This window comes from Pristis pectinata, chromosome 9 (genome assembly GCF_009764475.1).
Source record: "Pristis pectinata isolate sPriPec2 chromosome 9, sPriPec2.1.pri, whole genome shotgun sequence".
Taxonomy (NCBI): Eukaryota; Metazoa; Chordata; class Chondrichthyes; order Rhinopristiformes; family Pristidae; genus Pristis; species Pristis pectinata.
The window spans coordinates 94,813,112-94,836,222 of record NC_067413.1 but is presented as its reverse complement, the minus strand read 5'-3'; the positions used below and the strand labels follow the sequence as shown (position 1 = coordinate 94,836,222).

At 40.8% G+C, this 23,111-nt stretch overlaps 1 protein-coding gene across 2 annotated transcripts in view; it reads right to left on the bottom strand.

Annotated features, from left to right (window-relative positions):
- deptor (DEP domain containing MTOR-interacting protein) overlaps positions 1 to 22,748 on the bottom strand; it is a 61,975-nt gene extending 39,227 nt beyond the window's left edge. Inside the window, exons 1-2 of one of the 2 annotated variants that reach the window (XM_052023271.1) lie at positions 22,635 to 22,748; positions 21,674 to 21,791 (exon numbers count right to left, since the gene is read on the bottom strand). In XM_052023271.1, coding sequence (XP_051879231.1) covers positions 21,674 to 21,759 — 86 coding nt within the window. In that variant the 5' untranslated portion in view covers positions 21,760 to 21,791; positions 22,635 to 22,748. Of the gene's footprint in view, positions 1 to 21,673; positions 21,792 to 22,387; positions 22,530 to 22,634 lie in introns of those variants that run through there. The other variant, XM_052023270.1, reaches the window with a different exon arrangement.
- Between the last annotated feature and the right edge of the window lie 363 nt (positions 22,749 to 23,111).

The window sequence follows — 23,111 nt, the reverse complement described above, 5'->3', positions numbered from 1 at the left end:
GTTCACTCCCAGGAACTTGAAGCTCTCAACCCTCTTGACCTCAGCACAGTCGATGTTGACAGGTGCATTCATACCGCCTTTCCTGAAACTAATGGCCAGCTCTTTTCTTTTGCTGACATTGAAGGAAAGGTTGTTGTCATGACACCATTCCACTAAGCTATCTCCTTCCTGTACTCCGACTCATCGTTGTTTGAGATACGGCCTACAACGGTGGTATCATCTGCAAACTTGTAGATGGAGTTAGTGCAGAATAAGGCCGCACAGTAGTGAGTATACAAAGGGTAGAGGGCAGAGGATGCAGCCTTGTGGGGCACCAGTATTGAGTATGAAATTTTTGCAGCATTTGACAGGAAATATGCAGAGTTGACATTTTTTCCTGGGAGTGGTGTCTAGAACCAGGGATCAGAGTCTCAAAAATAAGGGGTGAGATGAGAAGAATTTGGGATGCTGTTCCAAATACTGTACTGTGGGAACGCTACTGTCTTAAAGGGGTTGTTCTCAGGTCAAATTAATATTAACAATCAAATGGTAAATATTTAAGTATCATGGCCAACAAATTCCTTAAATCCAGAAATTGCATTATTCATAACATCTGTTGGTGGGATCTTGCACATGGAAACAGCTTGCTTTGCCTGCACAACTTTCATTCAAAATGATTAATGGGAAGAGCTTTGGGACACTTAGGATGAATTAAATGGCCACTTCAAACATAGGCATTAGCTTCAGTTTCACAGGCACAAGCAGCATTCCAGTACTTTGTCCAATTGACAAGTTTAAGACAATAAAGCTTGTATTACTACAGAAGGCATCATTGCCAAGCCTCATCTTGTCTTCCGCCCACGTGGAGCTAAATCCACATTTCAGAAGGACACAATAAACGCCCAAGTAGAACCCGTGACTTTTCTCCTCCTTTGCTCAGTTGCCATCTTTAGATATTTTTATTGATAGAACTCAGCAGAACTAGTGAATGAACCAGAGACCTCCCTCATCCATAAAGCGCAGGACTACAAAGTAGACTTCCCACTGAAGGATCCAAGTGCACTGGTTATAAAGCACTCTAGATTAATCTCACCAACTATTGTAAAAGGTTTAAAAACATTGATTTTAATGTACAGTATCAGAAAACAAAAATTTGCTGAGATTTCTGCACGAATTTAAATGAGGAATATGTCTGCATTCCAGAGGTTGGCAAATTCAACATGTCTGAATAAAGCTAAAGTCCAGCCCCAAGATGAGGAAAAACAACATATCATGGCACACAACCACAATGTTTTGTGGCCCACAATGAAAGATTCATGCATTTTAATTACACAACTATGTACACTGAAAAAAAAGCTCCCCAATTTTTGCACCTTCTACACAGATTGAGTTTTAAAAAAATGAAGCAGACGCTGGTATCCAGAACATTTTTATTCATGATCTCTCCTCCTCCCCCCCCCCCCCCAATATGCTTTTGCTCACCAAAGGCAAACAAAACCCACAAGTTCCTGTGTAAAGGGAATTTTGCCAAGAAATTACATTTAAAAAAAGACTTGACTGTATTTCAGTTGCACACTCATTCCACTGTTATCTTCCAGATATCTGGATGTTCACATGAGACTCAAACATTGTCCAGCCTTACACTGGAGATATTTGAGACATTTCACAGATCTCAGCTAAATTCCAGTGAAAGAAAGAGTGCATTTTTATTCTCGAGCCTATCTGTGGCTAAATCAGGTTTCCCCTCAACAGGATGTCTAGAACTAGGGTGCAGAGTTTCAGAGTAAAGTGGAAGGGAAGGTGGCCCATAAGTTGAAGTAGAGGAGCTACTTCCCCTCATGACACACTACCACAATGCAAATCTCTGGAAAACAGCTCCAACTTCATCCCAAAGAATGCAGCTTGGATACATTTTGCCTTCTCATTTCTGCACTTTGCAGAGGCTCAAAGGTGTTCTATCGAACATTTACACCCGAATCAAAGCTGAGATAACTGACCAGATGTATTCCAATTACATTTGCGAGTAAATGGTACAATATAAATTAGTTGCCAATTTCCCCACATTACGCCAGTGATTACATTAAAAAAACTTTTAAGGCTGTTAAGCACTTTGGGGCATCCCAAGGTCATGCCACATACTACATAATGCAAGTTCCTTTTTCTTTATCCCTGTACTGTTAGACCATGCATGTTAAAAGATAGGTCAGTTTTGCTCTGGTATAGCCTGTTTTTCACAGCTTTAACTGAGTTTGCATTAAACCGGAGACTTAACTGAGTTTGCATTAAACCGGAGACCAAGACAGATTCATGGTCTCAATCCAGTGTATTATATTTTAGGTATGCATCATACTTATAGTAAAGGAAAGCAAAAAACTTGCAATCTCAAAATAGTTCTCTATCATATTTCTGGTTCAGTTTGTACAATTGTTTAACAATAATGTCTAACCTACGACAGTTTTCATGAATTTAATAACTTTTAATCGCCTCTTTAATGATGTACTTTACTTGTAAAGCCTCTCATAAATGTTGCCCAATGAATTAGCCATCCATGTAGTACATCTATAATGTGAAAATAAACATCATGTTCACTCAGTGTAAACTGTTCCCTCAACCCAAGAAGCAAAACTGCCCTCCTGAAAATTACCTTTACAAAATTACATTTAAAAAGCATTTTACTTATAAAACCACCATGCTTGTTTAAGTTAAAAAAAACTACTTCAGATGGAAAATTTAACATGAAAGATTACATCAACTATTTTGCCCAAATGCAAAATCCTGACTTAAAAGCTTTGATATACAAGCAACTATATTACACTTTTGTACAAAGGTAGCCTCTCCCTTCACTACTGAATAACTCTGAGGACTTAGGGTTTTTGAGTTAAAGGAGAATGAAAAATCCATTCTACTTCTAAAGCTGAATAAGTAGCATTAAAAGAGAATACTGCATGCATCAGAAATCACGTGAAGCTTGGCAAGAGCTGTATGGTTATTTTAGGAGAATGAAACAGTGCAAGGTAGGAGTACTTATATAAAATGACAATCTCTCCAATAACTCCCACTAAAATTTACATGTAAATTGCACACACATGCCAGAAATTTTCCATGTTCATTTGTAACTCAAAATATTTTGTTTTCCAAAAACACTGATTTACTGCTGTACTCTTAATATTTTCAATCCTGAAAAATTTGGTATCTAATGACAATGTTTAATGTATAATAGTTATGTAAAAGAATCTACATTAAACTTATAAATTATGTCCACTGGAAACAAACTTCTAGCTCTTGCATACCAAATATTGTAGCATCTTTCCTCAAAAGAAGGAATCAGAAAATTCACTATCTATTTTCACAAATCCTAAACTTTCCATTCATCTGCTAAATAAAAACAATAACCATTTTAATATCTAATCGCTTATATTTAACAATTTGAGGAACAGATGAACATACTTTGGATAAGAATGCACAATTTATAATGCATTAAAAATCTGTGTCTTTAGTGCTCTTGTTGACACAAATGTTGTTGTAACCTACTGCATCCATACTTAAGGAAAATTGGTTACTTATTGCGCAGTCTGGCAACCAGAGATCCAACAACACTGGAGGCATTTAGCTGATACACCACTGCCACTTTTCCCCCTCAAAATATGCAATGATCAAAGCAAGGGCTTAACCAAAATTAAAAGCTTAAATATATAGAAAAGTGAAAAGGTAGGGAACATACAAAGGTACGAGAGCAACTATTTTTATTCTCTGGCAGTCCCTCCGGGTTGAGGATATCTTGATTCCACTCCAGTTATGAGGAATGGAAGGAAGATGCTTGTGCACAAATTCCTGTCATGCAAGGTGGCTGTTATACACCAACTGCCACATGGCCTTGACCCAATAGCAAAGGTATCCAGGACAAAATGGAGATCAGACTCCATCACATGAGGTTATATGAGCAGCACAGTGGCACAGCCACTGTCTTGCAATGGCAGAGACCCAGGTTCAATCCTGACCTTGGGTGCTGCCTGGATGGAGCAGGCGTGTTCTCCGTGACTGTGCGTTTCTCTCTCCAGGTGCTCCAGTTTCCTCCCATTTTCAAGCACCCCCCCCCCCCCCCCCCGACACGAACTACCTTATTCAATCCATCTCAGCCACATCCTCTCAGCTCCAAACCCCTACTTTTCCCCTCCCAAAGTACTGCACACGTGAAAGCATGAGCTCCCTTGTCACCAGGAGACAGTCTACTAATTTGTAAAATAAATAATTGCTTATTTTTGAAGGTAAGAAATAAAAGCAGGAAATGCTGGAAACATTCAGTAGGTCAGGGAGCACCTATGGAAAGAGAAACAGAACATTGCAGGTCATCAGAACTGAGAAAGAGAAAATAAATTGGTTTTAAGATACAGAGAAGGTGGGAAGGATGGAAGAAGAGAAGGAAAAATCTCAGACAGGGAGAGGTCAGGGTGAGGATGAACTGCTGATGGGTTAGAGGCCAGTTCTGAGAGAGAGAGAGACAATCAAAGGAATGGAAAAGTTGCAAAATGCAGAGCCATAGGCAATGTTAAACGGATCAGGTTACGCTGATGGATAATGTACAGCAGAACTGGTCAGTTCTAACACAGAGGACAAGTTACCCGAAACTCTTGCACTTAATATCAAGTCCAGAAGACTGCAACATCCACTAATTTGTAATATTTGGACGAAAGGTTAGTTCACCAATCTATTTTATGAGATCATAACCCAAATCCCTTCAGATAACCGAAGGGAAGATCCATTAATTTGCTTCAATTAGTCACAAAACATACTCTCACACTAGAACAACATCCAGCAATACCACAAATGTCCCTTTGTATAGTGACTGGTTTCTAGCCAGACACACAAATGTGTCAGGAATTCATTAAATAATTCCTCCTGGCTCAGACCCACGTGTTGCCCAGAGGGAAGTTTATCACTCAGAAAGCATAAGAAAGAAAATAGAGTGTTACACAAGAAGCCTGTACAACCTGGTTTCTCAAAACCAAATGTGATCAGGCTTGGCTTCTGAATGGTCAGAATTTGTACAACCACAGAAGCCCAGTGCAGTGTTTCCAAATAGCAGTCTTGTCCTACTGAAAGGAGGTCTGGGACTGGAACACACAGATGTTTTATACAATTCAGTACCAGCATCTGCTGCCTGACAAAAAAAAAGTGGGTGCAGGGATTTTGACCTGTAATTGTTGAACTTAAAGAATCCAACAACACCGACAATTCCAGTCAAACAGCTGCTGTCAATCACCATCTAAGTTCGTTTTAATATTGCTTCCTCATCATGGATCTGACAGCATAAATACAACCAAAAATTCACTTAACAAGATTGAAATGCTCCAGTTTTTCAGCACTTATCACTAGATAACCTGTGGCATGTTTATGCCGCTTTCTTTCAAGTTACTTTAAGTACTTATACACTCACTGTAAAACATTGCCAATGTAATAAAGATTTGCATACTCCTCTTGTACACACATGCCCAGTGCTATCAATCATGCACTGGCTGTGCTCAGTGTTTCACTGCGTATTTATGTTTAGTTCATTGCTGCCTCAGTGGAACAGTGAATCATGTACCAACTTATCCCACAAAAGGTCACCAGCATGGTCTAGTACATCATCTATTCACAATACCATTCTTCACCTCCCTGCCAATCAGATGACTTCCCTCACGGCAAAAATATCCATGCTGACACTCAAGTGCCAGAACGAGGGACAGTCCTCTATGGGCAGAGGTGTCAGATTTGAAAGAGAAAGAGTAATTTTATGTCTTTGCACTATACTGCTGCCGCAAAACAATAAATTTCACATCACAAGTCAGTGATAATAAATCTGATTCTAAACAGAGCCATAATCTCTCAGGTGGATGTGAAATTTCCTATGGCACAATTCAAAGAGAATTCATTCAACTGTTGTCGCATTCTTTATCTTTCAACTAACATCACTAGAAAAGGATTAACTTTTTTTTAAAATATATCTATATTCATTCAAGGACCTGTGGGCTTCAGTGGCTGAGCCAGCACTTAAATGCCCATCCCCAATTGCCCCTGCGAAGGTGGTGGTGAGCTGCTTTCTTGAACCACTGCAGTCCTTGAGGTGTGGGCGCATCCACAGTGCTGTTGTTGAGGGAGATCCAGTGATGGTGAAGGAATGGCAGTATACTTCCAAGTCAGGATGGTGTGTGGCTTGGAGGGAAACTCCCAGATGGTGTCCCCCATGCTTTTGTTGTCCTTGTCTTTCCAGCTGGTAGAGATTGTGGGTTTGGAAGGTGCTATCCAAGGAATCTTGGTGAGTTGCTGCTGTAGCTGGCCCAAACTGCTGCTACTATGTGTCAGTGGAGGAGTGAGTGAATGGTTGTGGATGGGGTGCCTATCAAGTGGGCTGCTATGTTCTGTATGGTGTTGGGTTTCTTGAGTGTTGTTGAAGCTGCACTCAACCAGGCAAGTGGAGAATATTCCAACACATTCCTGACTTGAGCCTTTTAGATGGTGGACAGGCTTTAGGGAGTTTGAAGGAGAGTTATTCTCCACAGGATTCCTCGCCTGTGACCAGAAACTGAACTGGAGCCATATACAAGAGCAAGCCAATGGTTTGAAGAAAAATGCAAAATGCTCATGTTTTAATTTCTTTTCCATTAGCTACTCGTACAATCTCCTCTTTCTATTATTATCTTCTCTGTATTTCCTTATGTTGATTCTCTTTTATGTTAATCAACCTTACATTTGCCACAAGGCTGTTTTCTATTTGTATTCATCTCCATTTGAAGTCAGCCATGCAATTCTAACCTGGATAATTCACCTCATGTCCGTTCTAAAGCTAAATTATCTACTCTTTGATGGTAGTTACATTTTGCCCTCTGATTTTCTGCTGTTATAAGACTATCGAATGGTTCCCTAGTACAGGATGGACTCTTGACCTCACAATATACCTTGTTATGACCTTGCACCTTATTGTCTACCTGCACTGCACTTTCTTTGTAATTGTAGCACTTTATTCTGCATTCTGTTATTGTTTTACCCTATACTACCTCACTGCACTGTTGTAATGAATTGATCTGTACGGACGGTATGCAAGTTTTTCCACTGTACCTCAGTACAAGTGACAATAATAAACCAATTCCAACAAATTCCCATCCACCTGTGTGAGATTCTTAATTAATACATTAAAGGACAAATTTTAAAGATTTTCCTTGCAAAAGAATTTTTTTTTTCTCCTTCCACATCTCCATGAATCCTGATATTATGGACTGTGTTTCCCCAAACCCTTCCTCATGGAAATGTTCTCCAGAAAAGATCCACAACATTTCTTCCTTCCTCTTTGGGCAAAAGGGGAAGTAACATGCACATTACACACGGCTACATTTAAAGAAAATTAGTTTTAAAATCATATGCGGAGTAGTAACAGTGAATGCTTATAGTCCTTTGGTATTATAAATATTAAAGGAATTTCTGATTTAGATTATATTCCAACCTCACCATGGTCATTCACTCACTCTTTCCCAATATAATCTTAATTACCAGCACTTTTTAAAAAGTTATTCTCAAATGAAGAAGATTTATCAGGATATTTATAGAACACCAGTACAAATGGGCTTCCAATGTCAAAACACACAGGTCATTCATTTATTACACAGACAGATCCAAAATAAGAATATACTCCAGCCAAACATTTGTTTTGAACTTCAAACACTTCACTGGTCAGAACTTTCATTTTCCTGTTCAAGCCATTTTGTTTGATAATTTCAGAGGGCCAACAAAGAGATAGTTGCACGATGTGGCTTTCCTCCTGTAAAGATGTGATTAGCTTTAATAGGTGTAGTGAAAGAAAAATTGTCTCTTACTTTAGAAATACAGTATGTGCTCAAACCCAATCCTATTTGTAGAGAATTTTACTTTTATAAGCTATCTTTATTAGTCACACGTACATCAAAACACACAGTGAAATGCATCTTTTGCGTAGAGTGTTCTGGGGGGCAGCCTGCAAGTGTCGCCACACTTCCAATGCCAACATAGCATGCCCACGACTTCCTAACCCCTACGTCTTTGGAATGTGGGAGGAAACCAGAGCACCCGGAGGAAACCCACACAGACACGGGGAGAACGTACAAACTCCTTACAGGCAGTGGCCGGAATTGAATCCGGGTCGCTGGCGCTGTAATAGCGTTACGCTAACTGCTACATTATATTTAACAAATACTGTATAGCACAATATTGTATGAATTTCAACAAGCCAGAAACCCCCATGTTTAATCCCAGTTCTAGGAAGAGTCAACACATCTCTGTACTTCCACCAACACATAGTGGGGAGGCTCCAACATGCTGGCAGCATTGAGTAACTACCTCCAAAGGTGTGGGTAGGGAAGGAAAAACATCATCAGGATAACAAAATGTTTGTATTTTTCTTTTTCCCCCCTTCTTTCAATTTAATGGACAGGGTAAGGGGTTAAATATGAAAGATTCCCCCTTCCCCCACAATCAATCAGCACGGCTGAATCTTCACTGGATTTTTAAAAACATCTTCCCACAAGGTATATTTGTAAGAGGCATGTACATACTCCATTAACTTTAGTTGCTATTACAATGACTAACGTGAAGTTGAGAATGGAGGGGATGAGCTGCTCCCCCTGGTTTCCGAATACCAGTTCCAATTTGCTGACAGATTCTCTCTTGTATCAGTCCTCTTTTAAAGTGAAGTTCGTTTTGGAGCACAAGATATTGAGGTCTCAAAACCCCTTCCACGTGTGTACAATGTGTAAAGAAAATTTAATCTACTCTAGTTCCAGGTTCTCCATGTTGCTAGGCTGCCAAGTGTATGCAGCAGAGTCAAATAATTTGAACCTTGATGTCCCCTTGGTAAAATTCATGGCGCATTGAATACACTGAAGCTCACATGCAGAGAGGGTGAGGAGGATGACACTTAACTGGTCCACTGCCAGGAAGGTCAAATGCAATGTTTTGGCAGGCATGACCTCCAATTATAATTTGGTATTCACTCCCACAATCCCAACACCACCCCCCCCACCCCCATCTCCACTGCAGACATCAGTGCCATTGATCACATGCTCAAATGCCACCCCCACCACCCGATCACGTGCATTTCGAACAACATCCCCTATCCTCCTCCTCCTCTCTGAATACCCAAAGTCCTCCCATCCCAAGCAACCTGCTGCCCACCAGACCTTGGTAAATTTTGACAAAATGCTGATTCAATTGTATAAGGTACCATGGAATTCAACAGAATATTGCTGCCATGGGCCTTGCAATGAACTGTCGCACAGGGCGCAGCAGATTGCAATTCCAGCATTAAATTTAAGATAAAATAAGATATCTTTATTAGTCACATGTACATGGAAACACAGTGAAATGCATCTTTTGCGTAGAGTGTTCTGGGGACAGCTTGCAAGTGTCGCCACGCTTTTGGCGCCAACATAGCATGCCCACGACTTCCTAACCCGTACGTCTTTGGAATGTGGGAGGAAACCAGAGCACCCGGACGAAACCCACGCAGACACGGGGAGAACATACAAACTCCTTACAGACAGTGGCCGGAATTGAACCCGGGTCGCTGGCGCTGTAACAGCGTTACGCTAACCGCTACACTACCATGCGTTCTAGAAAATGGCACTGAGGTAAAAAGATCAGCCGTGATCTCAAGAAATGATGGAATAAGTGAAAAGGACCAAATGCTTCTCATGTTCTTTGAGACTACCTCGCCAATTATAAGAGAAGAGCAGGAAGGCCAAGTGAAGGTTAGCATTCCTCACAAAATTAACAATGTCCAGGAAATTAGTGGCTAATTTGTATGCAATGTTATCACTTACTTTGAAGCTTAGTAAAGATTATGGCATCATTTTTGTTTTCAAAAAAAATATTTGCAGTTAAATGCAACATAGTACAGCACATTGAGAATATTTTCTCTTCACTCCAATCAGAATAAAATGACCACAGAGACATAAGAAATTCTGCAGATGCTGGAATCTGGAGCAATACACACAAAGTGCTGGAGGAACTCAGCAGGTCAGGCAGTATCCATCAAGGGAAATAAACAGTCGATGTTTCGGGCCTAGACCCTTTATCAGGACCGGAAAGGAAGAGGGCAGAAGCCAGAAGAAGGTGGGGGGAGGGGGAGGAGCACACACAGGCAGGTGATAGGTGAGTCCAGGTGAGAGGGGGATGGTAGGTGGGTGGAGGGGGAGAAGATGTAATAAGCTGAGAGGTGATAGGTAAAGGAGGCAAAGGGCTGAAGGAGGAGGAATCCAGTAGGAGAGGGCAGTGATTAAAGGATGGGGGAAGGGGAGAAGAGGAGATGGGCAGGTCAAGGTGGGGGAAGGGAGCCATAGGAATAAGGGAAGACAAAGGAGTGGGGGGGGGGGGGGGGGTTGGGGTGGAGTTAACCAGAAGTTAAAGAAATCAAATGTTGAGGCCATCAGGTTGGAGACTCCCAAGGTGGAATATTAGGTGTTGTTCCTCCAACTTGCATCTGGCCTCAACCTGGCAGTAGAGAATGCCATGGATAGACATGTCAGTTTGGGAATGGGATGTGGAATTGAAGTGGGTGGCCACCGGGAGGTCCTGGCTGTTGTGGTGGACAGAGCGGTCACCCAATCTGAGTCGGGTCTCACTGATGTACAGGAGGCTGCACCGGGAGCACCAAATGCAATAACCGACTCCCTCGGACTCACAGGTGAAGCACTGCCTCACTTGGAAGGATTGGTTGGGAGCCTGAAGGGTGGCGAGGGAGGTGTAGGGACAGGTGAAGCACTTGGTGTGGTATTACAATAAAATGTCCACTTCACACACTAATTAGGCAATGTGCATTGATTAATATCTGAAAACATTATTGCAGGAAGGTTTCTTAAAGCAAGCCTTTTTTTAAAGAAAAGAAGAAGTGTCTAGTCAAATGTTGCAGTCACCAGAATCTCTACAATATAAATATGTAATGTACAAATCCAGCAGATCCATTAACACAAGCATTTCTTTAGCTTTGAATGTACCTCAGTGTTAAGTGCAGGACAGAATTAATGTTACATCTGAACCATTTTTAACTCTGCAAAACTAAAAAGGTCTTCTGCATCAATGAAAGGAACACAATGAATTCCAATTACAGAGTATTCTATTTTTAAGCAGCATCCACAGATGAAAGGAAAGGTTCTCCCTCTGCTCCCAGTTGTTTCAAAATGGTTCTCTTCTGATTAAACATTTCTATCCCCTTCCTGAACTATTTCACAAATGGAGTGCCTCCACTAAGTACACTAAATACAAAACCAACATACTAGAAATTCTTCTGAGGTGGAGGGGTGAAGAGACCACAGCTCTATTTCATAGCTTTTACAGGAATTTCTTCCTGTCATCAACCAAAAGAGAAATCAAATGAGAACACAGGTGGCACACAAGCCAGGGAGTAAAGATAAGAGAATGAATGAAAAAGAAACTCCCATTTATGTTTCCAGTTGAACAGCAACCACTCAGTCCAAGAGAACACCAATCCTTTCAGCTGAATTTACTCTGATTTGCCATTAAGATGGATTGGATTGTGAGGTACAAAAAGCTAAGAAGAAAGATATGGATGATCAGAACTTAAATGTTCTGAATATTAAATTACCCAATTTAGGTGCAAGGAGTAAAAAAAACTGAAGTCTGCGAACACACTCATTAGGGAAGAGGACAGTGGCATGCTGTAGGACAGACTGCTGAAGTGGCAAGTGAAATTTAATTCAAATGCAATTAAAATAAATGCACTTTGGGAAGTTTAACACGGAGAGTCAACAACAGAAATAATATTTTGGCAGGAGGGAAGGGGATGTGCAAATATGCTAGAAGCTGGCAGGATGGGCTAATAAGGTAGTTAAAACATATAGGATTCTTGGCTATGTAAAGGGCATTGAATAGTCATGATAATCTTTCATGACTCAATGGACCTGCTTGAGCATTGTGAACAATTGTGTGCACCATACAATAGGGAGGATGTCAAGGTAGTGGAAAAGTTTAGCAGGATGATACTGGAACAAGGGACCTTGGTTATGTGGAGACACTGATGAAGCTGATTTGCTCTCCTTGCAACAGGGCAAGTTAAGGAATAACAAAATTGAGCAGATTTGTCATCCTTCCCAAATTGCCACTTTCCAATTATCCAACTCTGTTCCCCTGAAGGTCACATAGATGCGTGTCAATCAAAATAAAAAGGGGAAGTGAGGAGACATTTAACCACATGGAACCCTCAATAAAAAGGTTGATTGTGTTTATCTGTAGAGACTTGGAGGAAAACACTGCTGGGAGTGAGAGTGTACGAGACTATTTTCACAACACACCACTGGTGAAATTCAAATTATTAGAAAACTAAATATTGATTTTAACTGTGGACATGAATAACTAAAGCATGAATTGCTTCTGAATATTTTTATTATGAAGTTTGGTGCTCTATTATGCCAAAGATGAAGATAACCAAGAGTTACACCAAAGGCCATTAGGTATGCATTAGTAATAAATAACAAAGCCAGCACTCTCCCATTTTAAGGTCCATTTGTGATATTCTGTCAAATGCTGAGGTTGCTGGGAGGTAATTCGTTAAAAAATATTGGAATGGGTTGACCCGACTACTAACAGCAGTATTGCTGACCAACTGGGAATTGACAGCACAATTAAAGCCAAGTACAGAGAATAAACCTTACTTGTACAAATGACTCAACACTACAATCCTTACTAAATTTACTTACCAAGCTTTTAATGAAAAGGCTAAAGGTTATAATGCACTTTTTGTTCTTTGCTGAACTATCTCAATCACCAAATTAGTCACAATGTTAACCCAATACCATAATCGCATGCTCTGTACTTATTGTAGGTAATTTAATAATGGGAGTGCTTCAATAGAAGTCACAGAAATAAGAACAAGAGCTGCTGGGAATACTCAGACCACCAGGCAGCATCTGTGGTGAAAGAAACGAAGGTTATCTTTCAAGTCAATTATGTAATTCAGTGTTAATTTTGTTTCTCTTTCCACAGATGCTCTGTAACCTCCTTGATATTCCCAGCATTTTCTGCTTTTAATTCAGTTTTCCAGAACTGCAGTTTTTGCTTCACACAAGCCTCAGCAGAAGAGGCACTTGCATCTGGCAGAAGAAATTCCAATCATCAGGGATTCCTCTTTCAATGAAGCTACCATCTGCCTTCACAACCATCCAGAGGCAACCCTGCTGCACCTGCCTGTTACCTACCATCATTGACCACCGAACGGGACAGCAGGTTGTTTTTGACAGCTGTATGAGCAGGTGAAGACGAGGAGGGGGAAAATGGTTGTGGCTAACCTTATGAACAAATAAACCATCAAATGACAGGTAAATCCACATGTTGGTTTGGCAATCAAGAGCCTTCGTCCAAGTATCAATGAACACTTGTGACCCTTCATATCCAATAACAAATCATTTCCCATCTCTATTACTGCATGTGCTTCAACATCCAACAATAGCCCTGGCATGAATTCTTGTGGAACATCAACTCCCTCCTTTTGCTTGCCCAAGCGACCACCATTTATGCTGATTTCTAGCTGTCTTGCCTTCTTTCTAGCCCAACACTTTCTAACAGCAAGTCAGAAATCCACAGTGCAGCACCTTACTTAAGATCTTTGCAAAATCTAAATCAATATTAGAACTTTTGTACTACCCTTGTATACTCCTATTAATTCTTCAATAATATTGACCAAGTCCAACCTATCACTTTGGCATAAATGCTGCTTTTCAGTTTTTACATTTGCCTCCTTCTCCATTATATCATGAACAATTCCATTATTTATCCTATTGTTGACATTAAACTAATCAGTCTGCAGACTTATTGTGGGTTTCCAGACCTGTTCTAACACTTGTTTTTTTTGAAAGAAAGTGCCAGAAGGCACATGAGCTATCACTAATTCTCTAACAACATTCCCCTTCTCCTAAATTAGTGAATAATGAATAGACATACAATAGCTTCTCAGCTTTCCCACCTTAATATTGCAGGAACCTAATACACCAAGAAAGGGGTCTTATCCTCTCCAAGTTTAATTTGTTTATCAAGTATCCACCTCACTTTTTCCAAATGCTAATTCATTCCGATCTCTTCCATTGCCACATTTACTTTATTAGTTTTCCTGATAAAAACCAATGAGCAGACATTGTGATTGCACTGGAAGGGGTGCAGAGGAAATTCAGCAGAATGCTGCCTGGGTTGGAGGACTTTAGTTATGGGGAGAAATTGGACAGGCTGGGTTTGTTTACCGTGGAGCAGAGGAGGCAGAGGTGTGACCTGATAGAAATATACAAGGTTATGAGAGGCATAGATAGATGGTCAGAATGTTTCTCCCATGGCAGGCGTATCAAAAATAAGAGGGCACAGGTTGAAGGTGAGAGCAATGAGATTTAAGATTTCTTAATCTTAATCATGTACATCGGAAACGCACAGTGAAATGACTCATTTGTGTCGTGTGTTCTGGGAGCAGCCTGCAAGTGTCGCCACACTTCTGGACCCAACAATAGCATGCCCACAACTTCCTAACCCATACGTCTTTGGAATGTGGGAGGAAACCAGAGCACCCGGAGGAAACTCACGCAGACACACGGGGAGAACATACAAACTCCTTACAGAGAGCAGCTGGAATTGAACCCGGGTTGCTGGTGCTGTAACAGCGTTACACTAACCTCTAAGATCCCACCCCCCCACCAGAGTAGTTTATACCTGGAACATGCTGCCAGAGGAGGTGGTGGCAGATAGAATCACTTTTTAAGAGACATTTACACAGGCACTTGAATAGGTAAGGTTTGGCAAAATACAGTCCTAATGCAGCCAAATGGGATTACCATGCATAGGCCAGACAGTTGGCATGACATGGTGGGCAGAGGCCCATTTCTATGCTGTACGACTACGACTCTGTGACAAATATGAAACATTAACAGTGTTGCTGCCAATTTGCAATCTATCAAGCCAGATGAATGGCCAGCATTACAAGTGTCGTCCAGGAACAATGTCAGGCAATAGAGGAATTCTCCCCTCTTCCCGAAATCCCATAATGAAGATCTTTTAAAATGGGACATTGGTTTCATTCCCCAAATGAACATGGGTACAGCCCCCACCACTTAGGGTGAACAGTATTTGGCTGCGGCACACGGCAGACAATAGAACCTGACAGGTGAAGTGACATGAGACCATGCAATCACCATGGACACAACTACAGGGCCAAAATCTGGGTAACCTGACCAAACATTTACAGCTTGCAATAGTTTGCAAAGCAGACAGTTAAACAGAACCCTGACAAATCCTGTTACTTTGACGTTTAAAGATGCAGCTGTGATGAAAAAGGTCAGAAGTATCACTGAATCACTGCAGAACATTCTGGGAGCAGGGAGGGTGAACAGCTGACAGACATGACCCACATCTGTATAGATGGCAAAGGCAGCAAAAAGATACAAAGTCCGGCAGGCACATTTTAAAAGATTTACGAAAGGGATTAAGGAGCAGTACCTGATAGGGAAGGCTACTGATTCCCTGTGCCATACACCAGCAGGGACAGAGGACAAGGCAGAAGGAACACATGTGAGACACCAAGAGCTTAATAAAGCAGAAAGCTTAGGAACACTACAGGTACATGAAGAGCAAGGAGGATAAAGGAAACAGCAGGGCGTACTAGAGGCCAAAAAGGTAACATCTATGTGAGACAAAGAATGTGGATAAGATTCTTTCTGAATGGCCAAGTGTGAAATATTGGATGAAAAAAAACTAACAGAAGTAGAGAGGCATGTAGGGGCTGAGCATCTTTAAAAAAGTCATCAGCCCTAGATAAAATATACCCCGGCTTGTTAAAAGTAGAAAATGAAAAAAAACAGTTGGGGAAAACTTGTTTTTCCACTTTTCCTGGCTAAAGGAGTGGAGCTAAAAGATTAGAGAATAGCTAACAATGTATGCTAGCTTCAGGAAGGGTTTAAGAACAAAAAACAGGTCAGTCAGGTAGACTGGTGAACTCAACCTTGGGTGCTGTCTTGAGAGGGAGAAAGAATTAATATAGGTTGCCATGAAATAAATGGGACAACTGGGACTACTGAAGTGCTCTGATCACCACCATAGAGTAAATGGGCTGAAATGGTCTCCTTCTATGAAAGATCAATTTATATGAAATACTGATTCCTTACTTTGGAACGATACAAACCTTCACCTAGGACAGATCAATCAAAGAACATCAGTATGAATACACTTAGAGAAATCTTGTCTAACTGACTATTAAGGAGGTTCGAGAAGAACAGTGCATTTGGTGAAGCCTAGATGGATCTAGCAAGGCTTCTGACAAGATCCCACAAGGCAGGTTGATCAAAATTGGAAAAAAAAATCTCTTGAATTCAAAAGGAAAGTAACAAATTTAATCCAAAATTGGGTCTGTGGCAAGAAGTAAAGAGTAATGGTTGACGGACATTTTTGTGAATGGAAAGCTGTTACCAGTGGGTTTGATGGGGCTCAGTATTCAATCCCCTACAACATCCACTTACCCATGAAGAAGCTTTGCATATGACAGAAGAATTGGCCAGAAGCAGTTCAACTTTAATCATAAATGAAGTGCTATGCTTAACAGGATTGAACCTGGGTTGCTCGAGCTTTATGGTTGACTAACACCAAAATTAACCTAATTGGGGTGTTCCTTTCTTCTTAAATGATACAATATTAGGTTGTCCTACCATCCTCCAGCATAACTCCTTCAACCAGGAAAATTGAAAAATGTTCTCCACAATTCCTTCCTTTGCTGCTTTTAACAACCTGAGACATTTCATCCAGGTCTGATGATTTGATGCTAAACTTTTACGTACCTCTTCTCTTGCCATGTTTCTCCCCATTCTATGTTTCACACATGGCCACGTTGTAGCATGGTTGACAGCAAGGAGGAAAGCTTTAGTCTATAGGATGGTCTAGTTAGTTGTACAGAAGAGTGGCAAATGGAATTCAGTTCAGAGAACTGAGAGCTGATACATGTGGGAGGTCAAGGGAATGTACAATAAATGGGAGGGCATTGAGTGATGTGCAGGAAGGGATTTGGAAGCCTATGCCCACAGATCCTTAAAAAGACAACAGGGCAGGTTGATGATAGTTTAAAAAAAATGCAAGAAGCTTTTTTTTGGAAAAAAAACTTAGCCAAAACAAAGAATACAAGAGCAGTGAGATTATTCTAGAACTTTAAGGAAGATTATACAGACCACATCTCAAATACTGCAGTTCTGGTCACCACATGACAGGAAGATGGAGTTGTACTGGAGAGGGTGCAGCAGAGATTTACAGTGTTGTTGGCAAGACTGGGAAAAAAAATCTATGAGGCAAGATAGGATAAGTTATGGCTGTCTTGTTTGGAACATACCTATATTCTACTAGATATTATTACAAGGTTGGAGCTATACTATGTGCATTCCCTAGAGTATCCAGCTCCTTGCATTGAATAATGCCCAATGTTCCCTGCTTTTTACATGACTTTCATAATATAAAATATAGCCACCAACTTAGAGAGTAAAACACAACCACCAACTTGGCAGAGAAGCTAAATGGCAGGCTATTTGTCAACAGCGTCACATCTAAACTTAATGCTATTGTCAGCACACATCTGTACCCATTCGCATACTTTCAAATGTGATCTCTTCATCATTATCCAGAGACCACATTTGAAAGAACGTGAGTGAGTACAGATGTCTGCTGACAATAGCATTAAGTTTAGATCTGAAGCTGCAACAAGCTCTTATAACCACCAGCTTGGCAGGGAAATATCTTTACTCTCCACATTGTGGAAGTTATACTGCAAAATGTAGGGAACATTGTGGCATTACTCAGTGCAAGTCACAGGATACTCTGTTACAAGGTCAGGAGCAACACAACTTGAACTACAAAATGATATAGACAAGTTTAACATAAGCGACATTGTTTAATTGCATCATGTTTGAAACCAGTTTGTGGTCAATTGAACTTCAATGGATGAACACCTCAAGGCAAATTCTATAATAAAAATGCTGTTGCAAACTTTAGTCATTAACCTTAAAAGTTTGCAATGGGTAGAAAATCTTTTGCCGCCGGTTATGGTTCTTTTTGCACAGTACATCAGGGCTAAGGATGGCTTGGTCCCACTCCAGTTCTGAAGAGTGGAAGTTGCCCAAGCACATATTCTTTTGAACAAAGGGTGCCTGCCACACAGACCTGACAGAGGAAGGTCTTGATCCATTGGCTAGGGGATCCAAGAGTGGCAATCAAGCACAACTGAACTAATATAGGGCACACATTCTGACCAGACACATTCAAGAATATATACATTCCCCCATCCCCCACCACATCCTCAACTCTTCCCCCACCCACCCTGCCCTCTTGTCCCAACATTCTTGCTCAATCACTCCCCATCACCACTCAACACCTCCCACCCCCTCCTCATTTCCTCTTCAATCTGCAAACACACAGCAGACTACGCACAGCAAAATACTACCACTGCAGACTATCCTCACGGCATGCTAGTGTAGCGGTTAGCGTAACACTATTACAGCGCCAGCAACCCGGGTTCAATTCCGGCCGCTGTCTGTAAGGAGTTCGTACTTTCTCCCCGTGTCTGTGTGGGTTTCCTCCGGGTGCTCCGGTTTCCTCCCACATTCTAAAGACGTATGGGTTAGGAACTGTGAGCATGCTATGTTGGCGCCGGAAGCGTGGTGACACTTGCGAGCTGCCCCCAGCACATTCTCAGTAACACAAAAAGACACAGTTCACTGTGTGTTTCAACGTACATGAGACTAGTAAATATCTTATCATTCCGCAATCATGTAACCATTAGATCTCTTGTAATCAAGAGACTATCCAGTAATCATTGCACTTACCTCACAAATGTTCCTTTCATTTCTTATCATGCAAGAGATAATTCACCAATATATTACACTTGGTCATTGACTAAGTTATTTTACAGATAATCCAAGGGAAGATTCATGAATTTATTTCACAAACCATACCCTCCCACTGGAGGTGTGTCCAGTAACAACACTGGTGTCCTTTCCAACAAAATAGGTCTGCCCAGAGATACCAATATGCAAGGAATTCTCTTAAGAAATTAAATAATGCCTCATGGTTCTTTCATATATTGCACAGAGAGAGATTTATCACTTGGACACCATAATACAGAAAATACAAAGTTACTTGGTTTCTTCCTGACTCAGGGTGATCAGGCTTGGCTTCTGAATGAAAATAAAATTACAAAATGCTGGAGATTTGAAATAAAAACAGAAAATCCTGGTCAGGTAGCATCTGTGGGGAAAAAAAAAGTCAGCATTTCAGGTCTGCAACCTTTCATCAGAACAGGAGAACAACTACTGAAAAACCAACTTGCATCTCTCTCTATCCCAGTTCTGATGAAGGGTCACAGACCTGAAATGTTGACCATTTCTCTTTCCACAAATGCTACTTAACTTGCTAAGTTTTTCCAGTGTTTTGTTTTACATATTCGGCTTTTGAACGATTGGAATTCTTACAACCACAGAAACCCAGTCTAGATAACAGTATTATTAAAATAGTAGGCTTGGAGCACTGAAGTTCACTTATAAACACAAGACATTCTCAAAGTATTGTACGGCTAACACCACCTGGAAAAATTCTATTCCAACATACTAAAACTGAAAGGAAAGACAGTCAATCTGACGATCCACTTGCTTATTTTGGTAACCTAATCCACATTTTCTTGCAACTCACTTTAAGAGTTAAAGATGGTAATAATTAGAAGAATTTAATATATCACAACATCATAGAAGCAATAATATTGATGAAAGAGCAAGCAGCAAAATGATTTTTGACTTAACAGTAACCTTTAACCTATGCTGCTGCAAGAGAGGGTATACAGCTCCATCAATGATATGTAAAAGGTGACACAGTAGTAGCAATGGATTGAGAGAACATTACACACTATTCAGAAATTTAAATAAATCAGTATAAAAGCGTTGGCTTAGGTAATAATAAATTGACAATTGAAATTTTAATGAAGATACTTGGAGGAAACCAGACCACCAAGACACACTTCAAAGCCTAGTGTAAGTATTGATCAAATATTAAATTTAACAGCTCTAGAAAGCATGTTCAAAAGTCAAAAAATGTGACTTTATTGGAAGTATACAGATTTTGTGGAATAAATGAACACAAAGCAGAATACATTTCAAATTATTCTCAAAAATATGAAAGGCAATTTTAAAATTAATCGGAAATGGCTGGATATAAACATTAGAAAATGTTCAACAGCAACGTGTTTTGGAATATTTCACTGAAGGAATACTAGAAGTGAAAAACACTTGGTTCAAATTGATATACGATGGAAAAGTTTGATGAACACAGTGTCCATTTCCTTGTGTTCCTGATCCTTCAGTTTCTTTTACTGTAAATGTCTACTGTATAATAACCATTTTAGTTAGATAAACCCCAAGGATATGAAAGCATCATTAAATCCCAGGGATATGATAGAACAAAATTAAAAGTGAAAACATTCTTTTAATTTTGCCCACTTCCTACTAGCAGTATACACAATTTTAGTACAAGTCAACCAGCAAAGTCCGGATTCATTGTTGACTGTTTTCTGTTGCACCAACTGTCTTCAAAATTAAATAGTAGTACCTTAGAATTAATTATACAACATGAACTTGTTTCAAAAATAGTTTAACACCTCCACAAAATAAATTTGCTAAGTACATAGAGCAGCCACCTCATTTCCCACAAATATTATGCAATACAACATTGTTTCTTGCTATTTGACGAGACAGTTAAACTTACTACTGGTTATTAATAGTGCCTTGTTTAAATCCCATGAACATCTACCCCACCACCAAAACTCAATCGAATCACTGCCTGTTTCAGTAGCAATTCTGTTCCTTTAAATGCACAGTATTACCTGGAATGTGGGCTACTCCATAGTGCACCAGAGAGCAGCCATTTGGCTGAGGGAACTGCTGACCAAATGGAACGTGGGAATGGAAACCACAAGCAAGAAACAAAACAAAAATCTGAGGGACCGACCAATTAGACAGGTAGTTTATAATTCATTTTACACCAGTTTATTTACGATTTTTAAGGCAGCGTCAAATTTTAGAATTCTGTTGCAAGCAGCGCTAGTTTCTAATTCTGGAATCACCCAAAGGCACTAAAATGTAACGTTCAAAAACTTGAATAGTTGGCATCAAAGCCCAACATCTCCAGTAATTAAGGGAATGGGAGAAAAAGTGCTCCCTTCTTATTTGAAAAGCAGGTTCTTCACACTTCAGGAGAGAATGCTTTACGCATTATAAAAATTGTTGCCAAATACGCGAATTTACGTTAATATCGCTTTGTTCTGCAAAGATTAATCCTTCGGAAGTATTTTCCTATTAATTAATTGCGGCGGGGGAAAAAAACTTACGTCGTTGAAAGCTAAGCCCTATTCAAATAGCACGGATACAATTGAAATACAGCATAGTCTACGGCAGTGCTCAGCAGCTTCACCAACAACCGCAAGCGCGCTCCGCCAGAGGACAATGCGCTCCAAGCCCCAGCGAAACGGGCAAAAAAAAACACAGCAAGAATTCGGCTCCGTGTAAAAATAGAAGTTGGTCATGTCTAAGAGAAAACGTTTTCCTTCGGCGTTAGAGAGAGGGAAACGATACCGGCGCTTTCCGCAGGCCTGGCTGCTGGCAGATCACACGGCCATCCCTACCTCAGTTGTTCTCCAGTGATTAAAACCTCAGCCATGTGCTCGACATCAGCAGTTTTCCTCTGCAGCGCGTTGCCAGCCTCTTCCATTTCCAGGAAGTCTCCGGGAACGATTGCTGCGCCTTGGGGGGAGGAAGGAAGAGAGAAAAGCCTAGTTCGTATGCTCCAGTTTCGGCAGATTTCCTAGCGGAAAGACCAACAGTCACACACACACACACACAAATGCTCGCAATATCGCATGTTAAAGTTACAACGCCGACACCAGACGCTTTGCATAGAATTGCAAAATACATTTCAGGTGTTAATTTGCTCACACACGACGGTTCTCTCAACAGAAGACATCCATTTCCAGATATACGATTACAGAATGCCACACCGCATGGTCCTCCGCGATGCCCTGATATTAGCGCATTAAACCCCAAGTCAAATATTCGCCGTCGATGATCAACCCGTTCTTTAATAACCACGATACAGACCGGGTTTTGAGCAGCGTGGCCCATTAGACATCCCGGTGTTCTATTTCATTTTGAACCCTCCCTGCATCCACACCTACCCCCGGACCTCAGTTTAAAGATCGGAAGGAATGTTAATAGAATTCCTGACCCGATACCGACCCGAAGGACAATAAGGCAGGCGTGCACACAAACACACAACGCAGCGTCTGGCGGACCCAGTGCTTTCTCTTCAAAATTTCCACGCATAATTCATTAAATCTTACATTTAACTTTGTTATCGGGCTATAAATTCCACAGCACCGCTTAATCCTGACGTAAATATCATATTTCCTGAATCTCTTCAATTTTTACACAGCGATGCCTTTGGTACAAAGGTTCATACCATGCAATCGTTAAAACCCCAAACACAATCACCCTTTCGCCTCTCCTCAACTAAAGCCAGCATTTTAAAAAAACATTAAGCATCGCGTTAATGCAACTTAATCTCGAAGCGCGGCTCCGCTTACTTACGTTCTGTCACAAAAAAAGGAAAGCGTGCCTATTATCCCCCAGTCGCTCACCCACTCTCCCCGTCCGTGTAATGAAAGTTTCTCAGCTCTATTTACAACCGAACTCGCGGCGACCCGGTGCGGCCCCGCCCAGCTCCTCGAACCCAATCCGAGGGGCGGTTCAGATCAGCCCTCAGCTCCCGGGAAACACGTCAGCTGCCCACTGTGGCCGGGACGGGAGATTTCCAACACTCAGGCATAGTGGCTACCTTTGAATTCCAGATTGGGTGGGTAGTGAATTGTAATTTTTTTTTAAATCCAATTTAATGGGCTATTGGGCACAACCGCAATGGCAGCAGAACTGATCTTTGGAGGCAAGCAGCTTGTCCTCTACAACTTCACCAATTAGTGACCTAACAAATCCAGCCTATGTTTAGAACCTCTTCTGTTAATGTTGCACAATTATTGGAGAATTTGAATATTAATATAATATTGGGGA